Consider the following 22,486-nt stretch of genomic DNA (forward strand, 5'->3'; position numbering starts at 1 on the left):
TCCTTCAGGCAATTAAATTACATTCTTCAGAGACAGACATGCTCAAAGACTTCTCTGCCATTTTCTTCCCCTGCTGAACAAAGATGAAAAATACAATAGCCTTCAGATTGTAAATATTAAAAGAGTACAACTAAGGCATTCCTATTAAACTGCAATTACTATATTGACAGAAAACCACTCTGTATAATTCTGAGGCTATTAATGATTATTCTGTGACCCTTTTTGAATTCACTTTACTTTCTGGACAGAGAAATGAAGACAGAGAAAGTGATGATTAATATTTTGTTTTCTCAGTGATTTTCTGGGAGTTATTTCAGACCACTGAAGTTTGTAAGCTCTAAGTGCCAACTCAGTTAAACTAAGTAACTACTAACAACACTTTCTTTTTTAATGTTGACATTCTTTTCTAGCTTCAGTGTTCATTAGCAAGTGAATAAAATAGCAAGTGAATCTACAAACAAAATAGTTCATTTGTACATATATGAAAAGTAACTATTGTAAGTTCCTTTTGTCTTAAGAGAACATTATGTAGTTTCCTTTCTCATTGCCTTGCAGATCTTAATACAGTGTTCCCTCCTTCCTCGCTATTCCTGCTTGATGTGGCTTTGTTTTAAATGTTGCCTTTGTTTGATGGCTCAAAGTTGACAAGTGTGTGGGCCCTATCCATTTTTTTGGAGCTATTCATGATCTGCTACTCTGTGGAAGAAGTTGACCTTTCCTTCCCTTTTCTCCTCCCCTGCAGCAGTAGTTGTCAAACTCACTCCTTCATCTGCTGACCGCCAAAGGAAAGCTATGGTATCTTGCTACTTTGAGGAGAGGGATGGGAGAGATGATGGCTGCTAATGCCAAAGTGTGAAAGCACAGTGTCTAATAGTGTTGTGCTGCTCTCTAGCCAGCACAGGAGGAAACTTTGGGGTGCTAAGCACCATTCACTATTTAAACAGCTGTTTCCCATCTCCTCCAAAACAAGGAGTGAGGGCTGCATGGAGGGGGCATGAATCCAAAGATTCAGAATCTGAACCATGAGTTGAAACTTGTTGCTTTAGGTAATGAGCTGATTCTTCTGCTAAAAGCCATAAACTCAGGCAATTGTGTCCATTAATGAATGATAGGTTCAGTACATTGCCTTCTGATCACTGAATGTCCTCCCTGTTATCTTGGGCTAACAGCTATAGGCAAAGTGGCATATAAAAACTAAAAAATACAGTTAATAACCCTGCTACATCAGGAGTCATTTTGTGGGACTGACTTAATCACAGCATCACATAGTGGTTGAGCTTGGAAGGGACCTCTGGAGGTCATCTGGGCCAACCCCTCTGCTGAGACAGGGTGACCTAGAGGAGGCTGCCCAGCATCGTGTCCAGGTGGCTTTTGAGTATCTCCAAGGATGGAGCCTCCACAGCCTCTCTAGGCAACCTGTTGCAGGGCTCAGTCACCCTCACAGTCAAAAAGTGTTTCCTGATAATCGGAGGGAACGTCCTGTGTTTCAGTTTGTACCCATTGCCTCTTGTCTTGTCACAGGGCACCACTGGAAAGAGCCTGGCTCCGTCGTCTTTGCACCCTCCCTTCAGATATTTCTACATGTTAATGAGATTCCCCCCGAGTCTTCTCTTTTCTAAGCTAAACAGTCCCTGCTCTCTTAGGCTTTCCTCATATGAGAGATGCTTCAGTCCCTTAATCATTGTTGTGGCCCTTCACTGGCCTCTCTCCAGTAGCTCTACCGCTGTCTTGTACTGGGGAGCCCAGCACTGGACATGGTACTCCAGATGTGGCCGCACCAGTACTGAGTAGAGCTAATCTCTGCTTCATTTGCATAATTTAGATAAAAAGAAATAGAATAGGGCAGAAAATATCTGGAGTAATTTCAACAGAGATGAAAGAAAACCTGACAAGTAAAGATGATGATTATTATTTTTATTATTAATAATTATTCACATCTGTGTGTAACAATTTAAAAAAGGAAATAAAAGTGTGAAGGAAAGAGATCCTTTAGGACTATCTGTTTTACTTTTGATATTAAAAACTGCTAGTCTTGAACTGTACAAGATACTCTGGTATAGCAAACAGTGTGATGCTACCAAAAAACCCTTACAAACCTCTCCATGTCAGAAAAAGATATGTCCATTTTCTTATCTGTTTGTATGATTTTAATTAAAAACTTGCTGTGTTAGAACAGCCTTTTACAATAATTAATTTACTTCGTAGTTATCCACAGGTATGTGATTTTAAAGTACAGAAAGGAAAAGTACAAGGATTGCACTTCAGAAATGCAATAATGATATGGATAGGTGGATAAATGTATTTAATTGCAGTGTATATCACTAAAAATAATCATTTGCAGGAGTCACTTTTGGTATCATAATATTGCCGTATATTCAGGCTAGATAAAAAATGTATATGTTAGTTGATTTGGTAAATTGTCTGTAACCACACAGTATTTTTAATGCTGACAGCATCTTATGGTGCTTTTACAGTGACAGTCATTTAGATGCTTGTGCACAGCTTTTTCTCTTTCTGCAGTGCTGAAGAGGGTCAGTGATTCCCCAGTGAAGTAACTCAAAACCTTTCTCATTAGTGAAAAATAGCTGCTAAATTCCTTGGCAAGATCAGCTAATGTTACTGATCGTTTTAATGTTTCAAGTGGTTTTATGGCCAAACTGTTGAACCCTCACCTGCTACTTGAGTTTTCAGACTTCAGACTTTGCTGAAATGGCATGAATGCCAATGGGGAAAACCATCAGACTCTCAGAAGTACTAGAAAGCAAAAAAAAAAAAAAAAAAAAAACCCACACCTAACTGTGCATAGGGTGACACAGTTTGGGCTTTTTTTTCTGTTAAAGACAAGCTACCTCACAGGAAGAGTGCAGGAAACAGGTTTTCTCTACTGTGTAAGGAGATTCGGAAAAATGCAAACAAACATCTTGGTCCTTTAGGAATGTATATTTGGTTTTCGATAGCCATATTTTGCATTTCAATGTTAGAAAATGTAGGGCACACTCCACATAGCTTTATTTCAGCTTTCCTCCTTTAGCTATTGTATTTTTTAGGCAATTGATTGAGACAGAGATTCTGTAGCTACTCTAAAGGGTAGGTATTTAGACTCCTCTCTTTTCTAATGGTTTGGTACCTCAGTGAAGCAACACCATGTGTTCTTGTGTTTTCCTTATTTTAGTGTTTTCCTTGTTTGGCTGGACTTTTTAAAAAATGAGAAAAAATTAACCAAATACAATTCAGTGTAGCCTCATCTGCCATAAGATTGTGCATAGTGAATTGCTTTTGCATAATTAACTGGAGGGCAAAAATAGCCCAACAGTTTATAGCCATCTATTTGTAAATAACAAAAATCGAGAAGCAAAAATCAGTCTTGAAATTCTGAATAATTTCATGTTACATGACTTTCTGTCCAATGGTAGTTATCTGTGGCACCTCTCATCATTTCTGACTGCAGAGAAAGATACTGTGCTTCAGTGTTGGGTACTTCCCCAATCCAAGCAATGAATAATGAACAGATTATTTAAAACCCAGCTAATAGAGCAAGAAAGGACACAAAGGAGATGTGTCCATTTTCCCCAAACAGAAGGGAAAAAATCCACAACTATCCAAATAGTAGCACATAATATTTTCAAGTTATGAGGAGGAAAAATCAAGAATCAGCCAAGGCTAAATTTCTTGTTGTGTAAGCTCCCATATTGGTCACAGAGCCTATTGGAAATACCTGATGATGGTAACAGTAAGTGGGAAGGTTGTTGGTGGGACAAATTCACAGCTACAGAATGACTGGAGATCATGGAATAAATATGTTTCTAGATACACAGTCATGCTGTGATACATTGGATATTGCAACCAACTTTTTTTCTATCTGTCTCTAGCCTTGACAGATCTGACCACGCTACTAGATTTTGGAAGATGACTCATGCGTAGCAATACTTCAGTGACCTTGACTGAGGAGTTCTTATTACACTGAGATCTTTGCTAGTGTTAAAAGGTCCCACTGGTCTTTTAAGGATGAAATTTGAATATGCTGAGAATGCTGAATGTTAAGCATATACTCTAATAGAAATACTGTGGAAAAATGAATTAATATATTCTTTTAGATTTAATTTTCATATTTCCAGTAGACGTAACATCAGGAAACAAGCTTATTTCTGTTTTACCCTTTCTACTGCATAAATTCTGTTACTGAAATAAACATTTATCATAGTTCATTTATTCAGTAATTTTAGCATTTTTTTTCTTTCAGTAACTTCTGGTGAAACTGTTGCTGTGGATACACAAGCCAGGGTAACCAAGGAAACCACCACCTTCAAACCAGAAATGCCATCTTCTGTGCTTTTGGAGGTTCCAGCCTTGGCTGACTTCAATAAGGCATGGGCAGAACTCACTGACTGGCTTTCTCGACTGGATCGAGAGATAAAATCTCAGAGAGTGATAGTAGGTGATCTTGATGATATCAACGACATGATCATCAAACAAAAGGTATGAGAAACACTGATTTTTCAAGTTGAAAGCCTCATGATCTTTATTCTGTATTAAATCATTTCAACAAGGAACACAGGAGAGATGATAGGCTGCAATACCTGTAGTTGTTACTTAAGCTACTTTATCCCATAAACACAATTACTGGATTAAATATTAAGATAATTGATTGAGAAAAAAAAAAGGAGTATTTAATAATTTCTCTGCTATTGAAGGCAGAGATCTCTTTATCTTTCTATTGCTTGTGCTGATTGTGTTGTAAGAGTATGCAAGCCAATGGTTGAAATATAAACCTCATGAGAAAGAACGAATTGCATAGTAAGCTCCAGGTTGCCAGGAGGGAAGATACCCTGTTTCATACCTTTTCTTACGTTGCTTCTGTAATAACTTTCTCAGAGGTTTACATCCTGCTGCTGTTGGGTTATGAAAAGCTCCTCAGTTGTCTTAAAGAAAAGAACAGCTCATTAATGCAAGTGTTTTGTCAGCAAAACTGCGTCAGTGTTACTTATCTTTGAAAACACAGAAAAATAGGGAAATATATGTGCAAGGAAAAAAAAAAAGGCTAACCTTTAACTTTAGCTACTCAGTAGCAATAAAAATAATTTGGTATTATACAGCCTGAAAGTAATTACCTGCCTTCTAGATTTAACGCTGCTCAATACAAAAGATTTGGCTTGCCTGTGCAAAACTTTTCAGTGTTGAATTTCCATTCAGTTCAGTTCTAAACTGAGTTTAGGACTCTCTATTATAAGATTCTCTTCTGCTTCCTCCTCTTCCTCCTCATAAAAAATCTGATTTATTGTAAGGAAGATATTGACATTCTTTCTCTTTGCTTAAAGTAGAAAGAGAGGGAGAAACAATGGACACATTTTGCCTAGTATCTGTAGTAAGCAGTTTTATAAGAACATGTATATTAAAATATGCAGATGTCTCATAGCATTCATTCTGCTTGTTTTCTTATATTTCCCTTTTTTTTCCAGTGGTTTAAACTTCCTATTTTTTGAGACTTTTGGTTTACTTTACCTTCTAGATTAGTAAAATATTTGTTTCATCTTGATTAATGATCACAATATTTACCGTGTAGAGTTATATAGTGTTTTAGTAATTAAAATATCTTTAAAATGGCATGGATATATTTTAATAAGTGATAGTTACAGTATCACCTACACAGGACACTAGATTAAAATATCTGTTATGTCATTTGAAAAGGTTGAGGGCCAAAGAAGAATTGTTTGTACATTATCTCTTAATCTTTTTCAGAATTGTTTTGTTTTAAAATTTTATGTTGTCAAATACTTGGTTCAGGATTATATGATTTTCTTACTTATGCCTCATTTTTGCATATTATTCTGGCAGGCAAAATCCATAGTTTGCTTCCTTCTACAGATCTCTTTTACTTAAATGTGAGATCAAATTATTAACTCTTGAGAATTTCAATTAATGTTATACATATTTTAAAATGACTTGGTGTATATCTGCATCTAATCTTAACTCAAGGCTGAAATATTTTAGCTGGTTAAGCCAGCACTATTGCAGTCTTCCTCTCTCTTCTATTCCTGGCTGGGTAGCCCTGTCTCTTTTTTTGATACCACACTGTGCTGGTAACAAAACCAGCAGGAAAACTCTTTTTTGTTGTGCTTACCTCTCTAATTGGCTGTGCAACAGAATGTGACATTTAATATATTCTCTGATGAAATGGAAGAATCAATGTCTAAATATAGACTGCAGTCCTGTTAACTGGCTCCCGCTTCTCTAATGATCATCTTAATATCACTTAATACATGGAAATTAATGTCATGAAATTTTGACTCTGCTCCTAAATCTATCACTGGATTATTAGGTGAGATTGGTAGACCGAATTTTCAAAACTGACAAAGAATTTTAAGTTTGTCAGAAAACCCTCCCGCTTTCTAATGTGTAGTGTGTCTGCAGCAGTATGTGAGCTGATGAAGTTGGATGTGTGGGTACTTGGCTATTCTGAAAAGTCAGACCAGATATGATCTATGTTGGAAATCCAAAAGCAGTGCTTATCTCCCCAGATCTGTATCTTCTGTAAAAGATCATAGTCATACCTCTCCTGTGGTTGTGATTTAAAAGTCATTGACAGTCACAGTATTGCATTGTGCTCTATTTGGAGAGTTTGTTGTACCCCTACAGGGATCTCGGTAAGATTTAGTAGGAGTTCTGTCTTAGTAGATTGACCTTTTTTTTTTTTTCTTAATCAGTTTTTCGTCTTTAGGTGTAAAATACTATCTTAACGCAGCCGACTACTTCGCTCACAAAAATCCATCATTATAAAGATAAATAGTCCATGAAAGCTGTTTTATTATAGCTCATCTCTAGTTGCTCATCCAGAATTTAGAACACTTCAAACTGCTAGGCCCATTGGAGTGCTACCAAGATCTTACTGTTTTGTGGTTTTGTTTCGATTTTATTTTTCTTTCAAAACAGAGAGCCACATTTCTAATACGAAATTGAAATGTCAAAGCAAACATTTTAAAAGCAAAGATATCCCATATCCTAGCAACATATGTAACATGACATTTTTCCAAATCACCCAGGTAAAAATAAGTGACCTTAGGTTGTCCTTTGTTTCACAGCGGCATGTGATGTTGTTGAAGCTAAGTCTCTGAGGGCATTTTGGTTAAGTTCATTTCAATCTGATTGTGTCACAAGATCACAGCCACTAACTCTGCCATATTTCACCTCCATAAAAGTTTAAGACATCGTTAGCCCCCACTCGAACTTTGCTTGGAGGTGATCACAGTGAATTGGTACTCTTGTGTGAATAGCATGTACAAAGGTTAATTATGGAACAAAACAAAACAAAAAAGGCAAGTATTCTAAAAAAGTTTTAGTGGCAGCTTCCCTTTAATGAAAGAAACAATACAACTTAAATTCTCCTAAGTGGTGCACATAGTATGTAGTAAAAGGAGAATACTAAAAGAATAGCATAATGGCTATTCATTTCAAACATCTATAGTTAATCTTTCTGTCAAATGAGTGGTATACATTTCTTTCAGGCAAATGCATTACATATTTTAGTCATCTATGATTATATATATCTTGTTAAATTCTGTATAATTAAACTAAAAGACACTAAAAACGTAGTAAAGAAATTTAAAATTAGCATTAGTGTCATTCATGTTTTCATTAGAGGAAAATTATTATATTTTACTCATCTCCTTGAAGACTGATATTTTTCAGGATTTGATCCTCAAAGAAATAAGTGTAAGACAGGCTGACAAAAGACTCATATGTTGTTTCTTTAGACAACCTTCATCTGCACATAAAGTTTACAGGAAATACTGAGAATATATAATATGCGAAGAGGTAAGTAGGTGAGGGACATGAGAGAATACAGTTTACACTGTTGCTTCATTTCACTGTCTTTACTTCAAAACAATCAAGATGTTTTATATTTGAAGGTCAGTTGGGGATTCTTCATAAAAAATTGTGGATAGAGGAACAGGATGATAAACTACATTTTGCTACATTATGGAAAAATGGAAACCTCTTCTTACTTAAGATGCCAACAAGCCTTTACTCAGAAACTCTGCTTTGGCATCATTGTATTTTGAGGAAGGTTTGCAGCAGGAATAGATTTCTACTAAAAGCAGTAAACCGTGGAGCCTGTGCAAAGCTTGAAGATAATTAGCAGTGCCATTCAAAGAGATCAAATACTATAATCTCCTTAAATGTTGAATTCTGTCCATGGATTTTGCCAAGGCGATGCTTTCAATCCAAACTTTTTGTAACATATGTTATTGAAAATATGGCTTTCAGTTGTACTAGATGAACATAGATTTTATTTAGTAAGAAGTATTATAATAATAAGTAGTATTACTAATGAATTTGACTACAAAAAAATTTCAGTGCCTACTTTTACTCATTGGTTCTAAGACTATAGGTTGAGTCTGCACTGTTAGGTGCAGTAGAAGAGATTAATCTGAAAAAAGGATTTATGTGGAACGAGACCTACAGCCAAGCTAGTTACTGAGACTTTTAAGCAAAGAAGAGGAAAAGATATTTTTAGGTAATGATTTGTGTCGTCCTAAAGTAGTCATCCAAAAAGATTCAGATAATTTATTTCTACTCAATTAATTTGTCACTATTCAAAAAGTAGGTTTGATCTTCTGTCAATTACAGAAGTAAACAAAATTGGAATGAAGAGATTGTTTTCACTATTAATTACTGAATTGATTTTTCAATATCTGAGGATCTTGTGCAGCTGATGATAGTAAAATAACTGTTAAGGAAAAATATTTGTTTATAAACCGTGCAATTATCAGACTTCAGATGAAAGAGTGGTCTTACCTGACATTCCCCTTGTTTGAGGATATTTTACCTATCCTTTCCCATGGTTACATACCATGCATTTTAGTATACAACTTTAAAATCATACATGCATTTTTGTATGCAACCTTATAATTAATATTCTGATAGATCAGAAGAATAGGAAGTTTTCTGTCCAAACTGTTTTCTAACATAATTTTTTGTGGAAATAAAAATATAGTTTTCCAAATTTATATCCTGTCCTTACAGAAGCCACTGTAATTGCCAAAATAAAATTTGTAGTTCTGTATTACGAGGTATGAATCAGTGTACTCTAAATATGCCCATGTTGAATGAAAACTTGTAGTTACAGCCACAGACATTTGTGTCTGTCCATATAGTTTATATCAGAAGTGTAAGCTATAGGTAAGGTGAAGTCCTCAACCTTTTGAATAGTGTACTTCAGGTTCTACAGAGGTGTGAAGAAGTTTCATATTAGAGATATATGCATGAAAAGACCCATGTAGCACATCAGATAATGTACTGTTGAAGAAAATCGTAGAAGATTTTACACTTAGAGCTGAATGTTTTCCAGTTTAGTATTCTGATGTCCTTAAACAGGGGAGTTCACTAGTCCAGAATTCAAGTATGGTGCCAGCAAGTTGGGAGCTGACATTCACACTTTCAAAATCAATCTTCAGGAGCGTATTTGCCCCATCCCTCTCTCCGTGATGTCATGCTGCTTCGAGGGTTGTTTTCAAAGCTTCACATTCTCTAGGATCTTCTATTTCCATATGAACACACAGATGCAGACGTTCCCTGGGGCACTGTTGGACCAGGATCAACTAGCTCCCAAAGCGGGGCTGGAGCTGAAACTGATTCTGCAGCATGTTGGAGGGTTTTGGCATTTTTGTGTACCTCCTCTGATAGCAGAACCCTACATGTGACTTTATGGCTTAAATGGTGTGCAAAACCTCCTTTACCTCCATGAATTTCACCATTGGATACATTTGCTCAGGAGACTACTATCATTATTTTATGTATATTTCAGAGTGTTATTGTTGTTCTATTTAGCACTGGATATCTAGCAGAATTCTTATTTTATACTGTGTCATGCTGTTAGAGTTTTAAGATTAATTCTAATTTATCAGAAGTACTGGAAAGCTGATTTCAGTTTTTGAAGTGAGTAAAAAAACTAATAAATTAGCAGATTTCTAAATATATTAGAAAAACTTAGAACTACAAGGTTTGTGTCCTGAAAGATTTTAGCTTTTTTATAGAGTAAAGGAAAATGAAAAAATGTCTGTCAGCCTTTAAGCTTATTCTTAAAGGGTAGAAAATGCAGCAGGATACTCTAGAGGGCCTGGAAGTCTGAGTCTTTAAAGGGAAAGGGGAGGAAAAAAAGAAAAAAAAAAATCCATTAATCTGAAAATTGGACCTCAAGGGATATAGAATATGTGTCAGGAGACTCTTTTTTTAATATTTTGTTGCACATAAAGACAGCTGATATTTTAAAATAGCTTGGCCAGCTCATTACAGTATGTTAGAGAGTATATTTGTTTTCTGCAACAATAAAAAAGCTGTCTAAACACTGTCTTTTGGAGAGTGATTAACAGCCATTTCCTTATTTCTCTATAATGTTAATCACTAGGACGTGCATAAAAATCCTACCTCTAAGGATCTGATTCTAAACTCATTGAAGTAAAAGAGAGACTTTCATCATTTTTCAATTAGTTTTCAGTCAGGCTGTAAATCATCATCCAAACAAAAAATAATACTGCAGTTGTGCCTAAAGATAACTTTCCTCTGTTCACTTTTATTGGCTTATTGTGAAATAATTTGATTATTTTTTTCCAATTCCTGCCAAATAAGCTTCTGGGAAAAGATAAATTATCATGATTAGTGCAACTGGCATCCTGTTAGGTTCAGCAGGGAAAGGACAAGAGTGTAGGAACTCATTTTCATTTGCATTTATATGTTGAGTATTAGATGTATACACTTTTCACTAGGGTTGCATTTTTTCAATAGCAAATATATTTTTCGGTATTTCTAAGTCTGACCTATCTTATAAGAATAAATGACCTATTCCATCAACACTGGACCCTACCTAACCTACTCTTTTATCCAAATCAATCTTTCATTGTGCATGCTTGCGTTCCACTAGTATGTGCAACTCAGAGACCTGCTGCATTGGGCCCTCTACAAACATACCACGGGTATGAAAAGACTGCTTAAAGCTATGTGCTGTCCACAATGTGGACCATGGGGAAATCCTGTTGTGCTAGAAAGTGTAAAAACTGCTTAAACCTTCATGAGTTCTGTGTGTGCCCAGGCAGCAAAAAAAGCCTAACTAGATGCTGGGCTGCATTTAATAAGACCCCAGCCAACCATGTTGAGGGAAGTGATCATTCCCCTCTAATCAACATCTGTGAGGCCACATCTGGAGTTCTGTGTCTAGTTTGGGCTTCCCAGTGTGCAGGAAAGACATAGAAGGAGTCCAGTGCAGGGCCACCAAGGTGGTCAGGGTCTGGAACACTTCATATATGAGGAAAGGCTGAGAGCTGGGCTTGCTCAGCCTGGAAGAGAGCTCAGGAGGGACCTTAGTGCTGCCTGCAGCCACTAGATGGGAGATTGTACAGAAGATAGAGCCAGAATCTTCTCAAAGGTGCACAGCAAAAGGATGAGAGGCAACAGACACATGCTGCAGCAAAGGAAATTCTGATGAGAAAAAAAGCTCATGATGAGCATAATGAAACATTGAAACAGGCTGTCCAGAGATGATGTGGATTCTCCATCCTTGGAGATATTCAGCACAAAACTGGACAGGGCCCTGTGTGACCTGATGTGACTCTGAATTTGGCCCCATTTGAGCAGTAGGTTGGGTAAGATGATCTCCAAAGGTCCCTTCCAACCTAATTATTCTGTGATCATATATGAATGCTACTGTCACATAACAAGATTGATTTGTATACCTTGTCAATGAAGCAAATTTTAAAGGAAGGAAAACATGGCTTTATGTCACCTTTGCACCCCTCCCACCTCAGCTGTAATTTGCTTTAAGAGCTCGAGCAGTCCTGATAAAATTTTAACAGATTATTTGGTTCTAAGTAGTAGTGAGGATCTGTTAGGACAGTTATACAAATTTTAGGGGGCTGTGTTTTTGTATCCATATTAATATACATTATTAGCAGTAGTAACAAGAAAAGCTAAACGTGGCTTTGTTTTTATTCAGAAATTGTGGGAATTATAAAAGCAGCTTGTTTCTAAATAATGATGCAATGTAAAAAATTCTAATCTAGTTGCAATCATAAAATGCAAATTAAAACTAGAGGGAACAATTGTATATTTGCTCATTTTATGTGTGAGGAGATGGAGCTCTTCTTAGAGAAGTAAGTTTTCCTCTGTAAGAAAATAAAAACATCAAATCCCAGCAGAGCTTCCTAATGAAGCTGATCTTGCAACACAGTTCTTTTATGTAGAAAAGAAAACGATCCCAGAATTTTAACTAAAAAAATCTACTGTCTTGCAATGTGCCCTATTGGTTTCTCAGTGTGCCAAGGGTACTCTGATACTTCTATAAACACTGCTTAAAAATAATATAGATTCAGGGATTTGCTAGCAGATGGACAATTCCCTCTTGAGGCAGAGCAGCCAGCAGTGTCATTATCATCCTTTTTCATGAAGGGATTGTTTAAAAAAATGTCACTAGCTTTTTTTAAGCTGTGGGATGTGTCAAATAACTAGTTTCAAGTGACTTAGCTCTATTGCAGTAAGCCAAATTCTTGGAACTCCTTTTTCTCTTTTCCCTGTAGAATACTATAATAATTTTTTGCACTTAGAGAAGCTCTTGTGGAGAGTTCTCTGTTGATTTACATGGGTATATTGTTTTATAACACTTACGTGAAGTAATCAAAACTACTCAAATAAGTAGTTGACTCAAATGTAAGCAGGAGGCAGACATTTAAGTCACTAAAGCTCCTGCAAAATATTTAAATTTTATGCTATGTAGAGCTGCTTAGAAGTGAAAGGTAAAATTTATAAAAACACCATAAGAGAGGCATAAAGGCATATTTGTTTTCAGGGGCACAGGGGTCTTGAATATTTTTCTCCATTCCCTAGCCATTATACACATTTATTTCTTCATGTGACCCACCGCTAGGCAGGCATTGTCACTAGATTTAAGACGAATAACCAGTAAGTTCCTGTGGTTCTGGGGAGGGAGAGAAGTAATAGGAGAGAGAATTGCATGTCTTGGGAAGCTGGTATTATGGGGGATTGAGGAGAGGGAGACACCATGCTCTGAATTTGCCTGATCTTCACTCGCTTGGCCCACCACCTTCTTCATCTTTGTGGAACAGGGCCGGTCTGTTTTCTGCTGCCTGGAGTCCCCTGTGGCCTGTCTATTCTTCAATATATTCTCCTTTTGTTTCTACTAAACTGAATTTTGCATGTAGAAGATGAGGACAAAATGCCTGATTTTGCCTAACACCTCCAACATCTGTTGTCCTTTGCTAATGATGAACAGCATGTTGAAGAAACACTAGATTCTAGTGTTTATAGATTCTCTTTTTCTTTCACTAGTCAGGAAGGGTGGTGGGAGGGGACTGTATGTTTATTTTTTGTTTTGTTTGATATAAAAACAATCCCTCTTTCACTACTGCAAAAATAGAATCTCAAACATTCATATTAGCAGGCGACAAATTTATAATGTAAATAGAATATTATTTTTTCAGGTTACTATGCACTGCAATGAAATCCTAGAAAATGGCTGAGTACACATTGAGCTTAAAATATGAAAATAATCCTATTAAAAGCAATGAGACTATGTTTTCCTCAAGAAAGACCTTAAAGTATTTTTCTGAATTGAACCAGAGAATTCAGCTCTTCACACAATCAAGCACTGAAGGTGGACTTAATTAAAAGAAAACTGTTTTTGTAGTAAATGTGGGCCATTTCACATTACTCAAACCTCTCATCTGTCTCTTTGCTAGCTGATACAATAAGCAAGGTAACAAATCAACTCACAGAACGGTAATCTGCTGCTTTTGTGGACCATTGCTTTTATTGATCTAAAAGATCAATTTAACTTATCACCATGGTACTCCTAATGTTCCTGTGTTTTCTGCTTATATGAAAGATTTTGTGCAGCCAAATGTGAGTTTCATACGTAGAGGTTTAGTCACCTCAGCCAGCTCCCAACTTTCTTTTTCATGCTTCTGGACTTGTCAAATTCTCCAGCTGAATTGTTAAACATGGAATTCACGCTGGGGTTCATGCAGTTCAAATATTGCAACTATCTACTCTTTTTGCTCAAGAAAAGTTTTCCTGTTAGCCACTAATATGCAAGTAACTCAGTTGCTGCAGTTACATGCTGATCACAGAAGTACAGCTTAAGAAAAGATAATGCTTATCCATCTTTTTCTCGAGGGATTGCTGTAAAACCTCCAATCAGAAATAGTCGATAAAAGGTAGGAAGACCATTCAGGGTGACAAAATATGAGCTAAACTGATCCACTGAACAAGAAACATACATAATGTTTACTGTTCATTTTTTTGTGCTTAAATAACTAGGCAAGAGCAGGGTATAACTATCCCAAATGTGCAGTGCTAATTTGTTAATAACTACTGATATTAAGCTTTTTGCTGATGTCAAATTTTAAAAATAGATCATAAATTTGTAATAAATCTCTTTAATCCAGACTATTACTGTGCAATGGTAATCTTGGGTAGATTTCCTTTAAAAAAAATAATCCATTGAAGTGGAAACTAGGTAATAGAATCAACACTGGAAAGATGCTGGAAAGCAAGAAAATTGAGAGTTGTAATTGTTCAGCATCTCACACATCTGTCCTTGCTTGTTGACAACAGGAATGTGGAAATTGCTTAAGACTTAAAAATAAGGAATAATAAAAAAACCAAGTCTAAACCTAACAAAATATCAAAGTAGAACAATCAAAATAATTTAAATAATTGTAAGTGATTTCTAGACATGAAATTTTTTTCTATATAAGCATAAAGAGTTAAAAAATATATAGATCATGATTGAGGTTTTTGTAGCTGTATATATATATATACACTCTGATTTATTAGTGAGGAGATCATAATTGCCTAAAACTCAAGTATTCTAACTTGATTAACAACTTGACCAAGAATCATCTAACTTATCTCTGAATTCAGTAGAAAGAAACTGCCACGTCTGTGGTTTATTCTGCCTGGTTCTGAAGTGGACATCTGCAATAGGTGAGGAGAACTGCTTCCTGGAATGGCTTGTTTCTCTCAATATATGCTTGGTGACAAGCGCAGGTACCTACCTACACTTGGTCTGACTCATCTCTGCCTTTCTGGTGGGGCAGTTTTCTACTGGAAAATGTCTGTATGACGGAGTGAGCATGTTCCATGGGGAAAGCAGCAACTCTGTGATTGCCCCCAGTCAGATTCCTGACATAACCCTGCAAACCAAGCAGGTTTCCTGTAATGTGCAACGGCCAGTTCCCACCATTCACCAGCACAAATAAACCTCTGGATAGCCAGACTAAAGACAGTGATGTTACTCCTTTGTGACACTGGAAAACTGCCCGATTTCTCTCTGTCTCATTTACCTGTCCCCTTTGTCACCCCTGAATACCATAGCTCCAAGTTTTAGTTTAATTGGATTTTTGTATTAAAAAAAAAACCAAAACCCCAAAACAAAAGCACAGAACAATCATGTTCTAATATTAGCAGTAGTAAAGTGAAAATCTGTATTTTCATGTTCAAAGTGGCTCCTTTTTGATGTTTTAACAGAACAGTTTGACACTTTGATTCTCTGGGAAAAAATAAGATCAGCAGTCATTTCTAATTAGAGTAGAAGCTGGTTTAAATATTTTAGAAAAAATGGTTCTGAGGTAACACAAAGACCCTGTTTAATTTCACTTTCCTCTTCAGAGAAATATCTGTTATATTTTTTGTCCAAGAAGCAAGGAAGGTAAAAGAAAGAAATAATAAACAGAAGGTGAATTTAAGCATTTCTCTGTTTGTGGGGAAGAATGATGTCTTTTGGGCTATTGTGTGTTACCAGAGATGTCTTACTGCAGATGTCACAGAACCATTTATTCAAACAGACAGTTCTGAAGGTGGCATGGTGTGGGACTAGATCTCAGGGTAAATGGCCAACCTTTTGGCATATGTTTGACCATATGAGTGGCACTGTTTTCCTTTGTGGTATCTTATCAGTGTGTCTTAAATTCCTACTGTGCATCGTGATCAGCACTGATAGCATTTTTAACTGTTCTTATAAATCCTTCTACCTCTTCATATGTGGCCCATATGGCATAATATTTCTGTGATGAAAACTGGTATATTTGGCACATTCCTATAATGACATTCAGATGTGGGATTCAGCTCTGACAAAGTGATTGTGTTGTGCAAAGAAATAACATCAGAACCCATAAAAATTATTAGCTCGTTTGCTGCCAATGTGATTTCAGGTGGGGCTTTTTTTTATTTTTCCCCTAGACCTGTCACTAAACCATGTGAGAAAGAATAAAGAATATAGATGCTAGAGAATCAAATTATATCTGTGGGTACTAGGTGATAACTCTAAGAGCTTAGCATCAACGTGCTGTGAGTCAGTTAATAAAATCAACTGTCTTAGCCATGTGCATTTTGTTTCTTGACTAATTTAGAGGAAGTAAAATGAGTAAATTTAGTACTCACTTACTAAAGACCTCTCAGACAGATTGGTGCAAGTCAGGGAGAAGTGCCTTGGAGGCAGCAGAAGCTGAAATGGGGATGAGCACAGCCAACGGGCCCTTCTGAGCAATGACTGTAAGGTGTATCATACCATGTTGGGCCTGACGTTATGAACTTAAAAACAGCACTTCTGTTTACCTATACAAACAATCTGTTCCAGAGCTATACACACCTGCAATAATAACCCACAACAGATATTGTTGATAGGATTGATTTAGAGACAGAAGGTTTTACAAGAAAAGAATTAGTGGGGTTTTGTGCACTTACATTATGATACTGATAAGGTGTATGTGGATGGAAAAAGTTGCATGTTTATAAGTGGTTTCAATCAGGATCATTATTTTGAGTTGGGGAAAAAGTAGGTGAAATTATCTCACAGGTCTTATGGTTACGGTTAAAAGAAGACAGGAAAGGCGGATAAAACGCAGGTGGAGAGTAAAAGGTAGAACGAACAGCGTAATCGTTGGAATGGAAATGTTTGCAAGACCATTAGTTTGTTCCCTTTAAGAAATAGTTGTACAAAGGTCCATATTGATGAAGTGCAAAAATTCAGTGAAGGAGAAAGATTTCTAAGATAGAAATGCTCTTGGTTTTTTTATCTAGAGTAGTTTATGCAAATTTAATGTCCGTAAATTTTCCTCTCCGCTTTCCCTCTCTTCCTGCTACACTGCAGAAGTTTTTAGATCAAACATCACTCACCTTCTGAGAACAATGTCTAACAAGTAACTTTCTTTTAAACTTTCTAGCTAAATATGCTGAGATTAAGGAAAATCTTGCACGTTGAAACTTCTATTCCGTCATGTTGGTTCATTTTGTATATTAGTTTCTATTTTTTATTAAATTATTTTCCAATATTTCTTGTCAAGGTGAGAATTCATGTATTTTGTTTAATTATGAGTATTTTTGTATGAATTTAATAATTTTGTATGCCTCTAATTATTAGGATGATTTATACATAAACCAGAATTGTCAGTGGAATCTAAAGAAATTGTGCACCTGACTTTTAATTTCCTTGGGTGCTCATTACCCAATTCCTTTGAAATGCTTTCATTAGACAATCTTAAAATCACAAATCTTAATTAAAATAACAGGCCAGCCTTTGGAGACCTCTTAGTGTAGAATACAAAGCATATATTTTTTTCTTATGAGAAAATTGGTGGTTTTTCACTGTAGGATTCATAGAAAATGTGTTCTCTTGACCTCATGTTTCATTGTATGCCTATTTCTGACGTGCATGGGCTACATGATCATTGTTAGGCTTTACTGTAGGATTGATGTTCAGGGATGTTATTGAACAATATATAGGATAAACGATTCTTCAGCCTGTCTTGAATGAGGGGTAAATAGCCATTTAGGTTATCATTTTCAACTTTCTCTCCTTCTACTGCCATTGCATAATGAGACTTTCTCACTGTAATTATCGCTTCCAGCACAAAAAAAGTATAAATAGCAGATTATTTTTTTTAGTACTATCTCAGAAAGAAAAATAATGAACAGCAGGACTCATTTTCAGTTCCCTTTACATCAAAAGAATTGTAATAGATTGTTAAAAGTAATGTGAAAACAAGCACTTTTCACAATACTCAACAGAAAATGACGATCTTTTCCTTTTAATATTTTGCCACCGATTCTTCTCCTTGGAGACATTCTGTCTTCATTTCAATACATCTCTGTATTTTTTTCCTTTCTTTTCCAAACTCATTTTAATTTTCCCTGTGAGGGATGCACTGTGAGGAAGGTGACACAGCACAGAGGATTCCAGTTCCTGTAAGAGTTGTCCATGGTGTACTCTTGCTGGGCAGCACCCTGCTGTCTGTCTGCTAGTATTCCGGTTAGGGAAAGAAAAAGAAAAAATCTAACTGGGGAGAGATTTATTGAAATAATTTGGAAATAACTGCTAAGCATAAAGGTGAAATGTTAGAACATTTTTAGTTCTTATTTTATGGTTTGCACTGAAGTAAAATAAGCTCAGATAGTAAAAGGTGGGAATAACTACACAGCTTTTTCTCAGAGCAATTTCTTTCTATTATGTTTGATAAGACCTTTTTTTTTTTTTTTAAGACTTTTAGATAAAGCCAAGTGTCCACATCAAAGTGGAAAGCTACTTTTAATGAGAAATTCAGCGTGAGACATGTAAGATTTAATGGAAACAGTCACAATTCTGTCCCCTCTAATGCCAGCCTTCCTGGAAAGTACCCTGTTACAAGTAGTGTCTGAAATACTACAATGTACTTTTTAATATTTGTTAATATTCAGTTCTCTCTCCCAATGAAATTATTTCATTAAATATCTTCTAAAAATGCAGGCATTTGTGTATGTCTGTCCATCTGTGTTTTGATAAGGAAATCTAGGATGTGTGTGGAGAGTGATCCATGTTAAAAACTGCAAATTTTTCAATACAGTAATTCTTAATGTTTAAACTTCACTTTCTTAGTTTGGTATGGTTTAATGCAAGCAACTCTGCCACTTAAAAATAATGATACAAACCACAAAACATTATTTAAAATGAAGCTCCCCATGATAGAAATCTGTTTAAACTTAACACTCCTGTCCTTGCGGTTATGGGAGAGAAGAGAGTAGCATTTGGAAGCATATTAACTGAATTTCATTTTACAATTCAGAGAAAACTCAGCACTTTGGAATTGTTTGTGAAAACATAGAAATTGTTTTGTTTTGTTTTAATAAGGGAATGGAAGAGGCAACACCAAGAGAAATAAATATGGTATATATTAAGACTGTGTGTGTACAGCATTTTACGGGACAAGGAGAAAAAAAAAAAAAAAAAGGTGTTCCCAGATATTTTTGGTCTGCTTTTACAGATCGTATGCTGCTGACCATAATATGTACAAAAAGGAAATAAAATGTATTCATTCAGAACATACTTGAAGTTGCTGGTTTACATACTCGTTTTCTCTGAAAAAGTAGGATTATAACATGTAACAAATCATACATTTAATTTTGTCACCAAAATGCAGAGTTTTCTATTCTCCTCTTCATCCTTTCTGCAGTATTCTCATTTACCTTTGATACCTGTCAGTTTGGTCACCCATATACTATGGGGATTTGCTACGTGAGTTCTTAGGGAAGAAGCTTGTAAACTGTGGAGGGCAGGGATCCTGTCTTCAGATCTCTTTACAAATTATTTAGACACTGTTGGTTCTATTGGAAAAAAAAAACTACAAAACCAAACAAAACCCCAGCACGCTTTACTTGTTTTGATCCTATTTCAGCTGCAATACAAATTCCTGGCATATCTCACTGAGCAATGACAAAATCATTTGTAATTCTTAGACACAAAATTGGGGCAGATCATAACAAAAGTGACTGTATGTTTCTTGCTACTGAAATGTTAGACATGTTATCTCAGATTTCCAAACCATTTAACCATTTGGCCATCAAAGAGCAGACTGTTATCTGTTTTGGCATTAATCTACTTGCAGTGGCTACTTTGGAGCACAGTTCCAAAATGACAACAAACATGCACAATGCATTATAATTATGTCCTTTTCAGGAATAAGAACTGCAGAAAGACTTCTTGAACTTAAGTTTTGTGTCTTTGCATCTGTGGGAACTAAAAATATCCTCTTTAAAATTTGGTTATAAGGTATGTTTCCCAAAATATTGCATGGGGTTCATAAGATTTTTTTAAGTGGTGACAAAATGCAAAATCATATGTATGCATATGAGGGGAACGCTCAGTGTAAATTCAATCAAGAATGAAATGCTATTACATGCAAACACCTCCTGGGCTTGTGCAGAGGTAATGGAGCATAGGAAATAGATAAAGTGACAGCCAAGAGAGGAAGATATGTGACTTTCCTTACAACTTTGTTTAATAAAACTCTCAGCATACATTGTGGATATAATGTGTTGTTTTATCTCCATTCAAATCATCTTAGTTTTTATTCCATGCATTTTGTAGACTGTAATTTGGTGATAATGGCTTCTTTGCACAGTTCAGGAGTGATGAACAGGAATAACAAGTCTGTTAATAAGAGGATGTGCATGTTTTTCCCAGTACAGAGCTCTTTATTTGAGTGGGACAGGAAGAAAGTCATATTTTGCTTCTAATAATTGTCACTAAGGACGCAGTATTGAATATTTAGGGAGAATAAATATGAGAAAGCTGATTTTTAAAGCAGCCTGTGTAAGAGCCAGGTGAAAAGACTTACCTGTTTTTCAGCCTTTCCTTAATTGTTACAAGCTTATTACTATTTTGAAACATACTTTATGAAATCTCTAATTCTGGAAGTTTGTCTTGTGCATTATCTTTAGATTCAGACATTTTGATCTGTGTTGTAATCTTCTAAGCCGTACTGCCTGAGTGAGGAGCAGATTTGTATTGTGCTGCCTTAGAAGGGCTGCAGCTGCAACATGATTCAAGGAGTTAGGACGTGGTCTCTGTTTCCCCCTTGCTCCAGCTGGGAGCAATCTGTTCAGGCACAGAGAAGTTATGCCCTTTTACTCCCTAGAGGGAGATGCAGTTGGATTCTCAGATGAACTGTTTGTGTTGCCTCAACCTTGTCAACTTTTTCAGACTTTCTCATTTCAATGGAAAATTGTGATGACTAAATAATTGGATATGATGCAGACATGGAAAGCATTTTAATATGTATCATGTTTACTAATTTTTTTTTATTCCTTGATTTAGATAAAAAGTCAAGTGTTTGGAGACTCTTCTTAGAAGCAACTAGAAAAGATATTATGTATTAGTAACATAAATAATATATTATGCCAACATAGTAACAAATCAAACCCTTTTCCTGTTTACTACTGAAAGAGGATCTATTTATAACACTACAGATTTCCCTATAATTTAGAAAAATAATGGAATGAACCGTCTTGCACAGGATTTGGCATGAATTTGGATGAGCACAGCATTGCTCTTAACAAATATTTTTGGTCTCACATAACTCTGTATTTGCCAGAGGTCTCTCGGTGTTTTAGACTGCAGAATTGAAATTTTATAGACCTACAACAAATAAAAGAATACCTAGGTTTATAAATGGGACTGAAATTGGGTCTCACCACACTTGAGAGCATAAGAAATGCCTTACTGGGTCAAACCAGCATTCTGTCTAGCCCAGCAAAGTGTCTCTGGTGGTGACATTAGGACAGGTTGGGCAGGGAGAATGTACCAGCCCAGCTGCTTTCTGCAGACTGTTCCCCTCATACTGTCCCCACTCCTAGCATCCATAGCTGTTGGACTGGGGATAGCAGGAGACACATTACTGACGATTCCTTGTAGCATCTATTTTTCAGCCTCTCGTCCATGAAGTTGTCTAATCCCTCTCTGAAACTGCTGGTTCTCTTGGCCCTCACAACCTCCTGTGGCAGCAAGCTCTAGACACTCACTATCTGCTATGAAAAGAAATTTCTTTTATCTGTTCTAAACCAGTCTCCACTACAGGAATGCAGCATACTCCTACCCACTCTTTTCTGTCTTTCAGCCAAATATACATTCAGGGGAGAACCTTTCTTTTTATGTAATGTTGCCAAGTTTCTTAAAACTCTTTTCTGAGGGACTTTATAAAAATATTTTATATATGTATATATCCTACCTGAACCAAATCATCCTTCTCTGCCTGCTTGTTGACTTCTTTAAAGAAGCCCAAACTCTCTTTAACAAAAAGCTACAGCAGCTCTTTCCAAGCAAATGACACATGTTGCTAATTTTATTCCTCAGAGTGGTTTTACCAACCTCTGCCATATGGGGAAGGAAAGTATATAGACCAGCAGTTGCCAGGATCTGGGAGCCAGTTTCAGGATCACAATGCTAGAGCAGTATGATTGAAGCCTTGCATTATGGGCGCATCTCCTGCCATCACAGCCTTTCTGATCTCCCTCTTCATAAGCATTTCGTGTTACTCCTGATTATAGACTCATCGTGTTCTTCAGACCTGGAATATAAATTCTGGGTTAATAACTGAGATTAGGTAATTAATCCAATTTTGGTTTTAAGTACTTTTTAATATATAATAGTATCCCAACACCCACATAACCT

General features: G+C 36.1%; 1 protein-coding gene across 8 annotated transcripts in view; it reads left to right on the forward strand.

Annotated features, from left to right (window-relative positions):
* DMD (dystrophin) overlaps positions 1-22,486 on the forward strand; it is a 1,304,666-nt gene that overhangs the window by 953,208 nt on the left and 328,972 nt on the right. For all 8 annotated transcript variants that reach the window (XM_087759563.1, XM_087759562.1, XM_087759568.1 and 5 more), the window contains one exon: positions 4,241-4,476. In XM_087759563.1, the coding sequence (XP_087615689.1) occupies positions 4,241-4,476 (236 nt within the window). The remainder of the gene's footprint in view (positions 1-4,240; positions 4,477-22,486) is intronic.

This window comes from Nipponia nippon, unplaced genomic scaffold, assembly GCF_047370975.1.
Source record: "Nipponia nippon isolate SJK-2023a ecotype South Korea unplaced genomic scaffold, ASM4737097v1 scaffold_2, whole genome shotgun sequence".
Taxonomy (NCBI): domain Eukaryota; kingdom Metazoa; phylum Chordata; class Aves; order Pelecaniformes; family Threskiornithidae; genus Nipponia; species Nipponia nippon.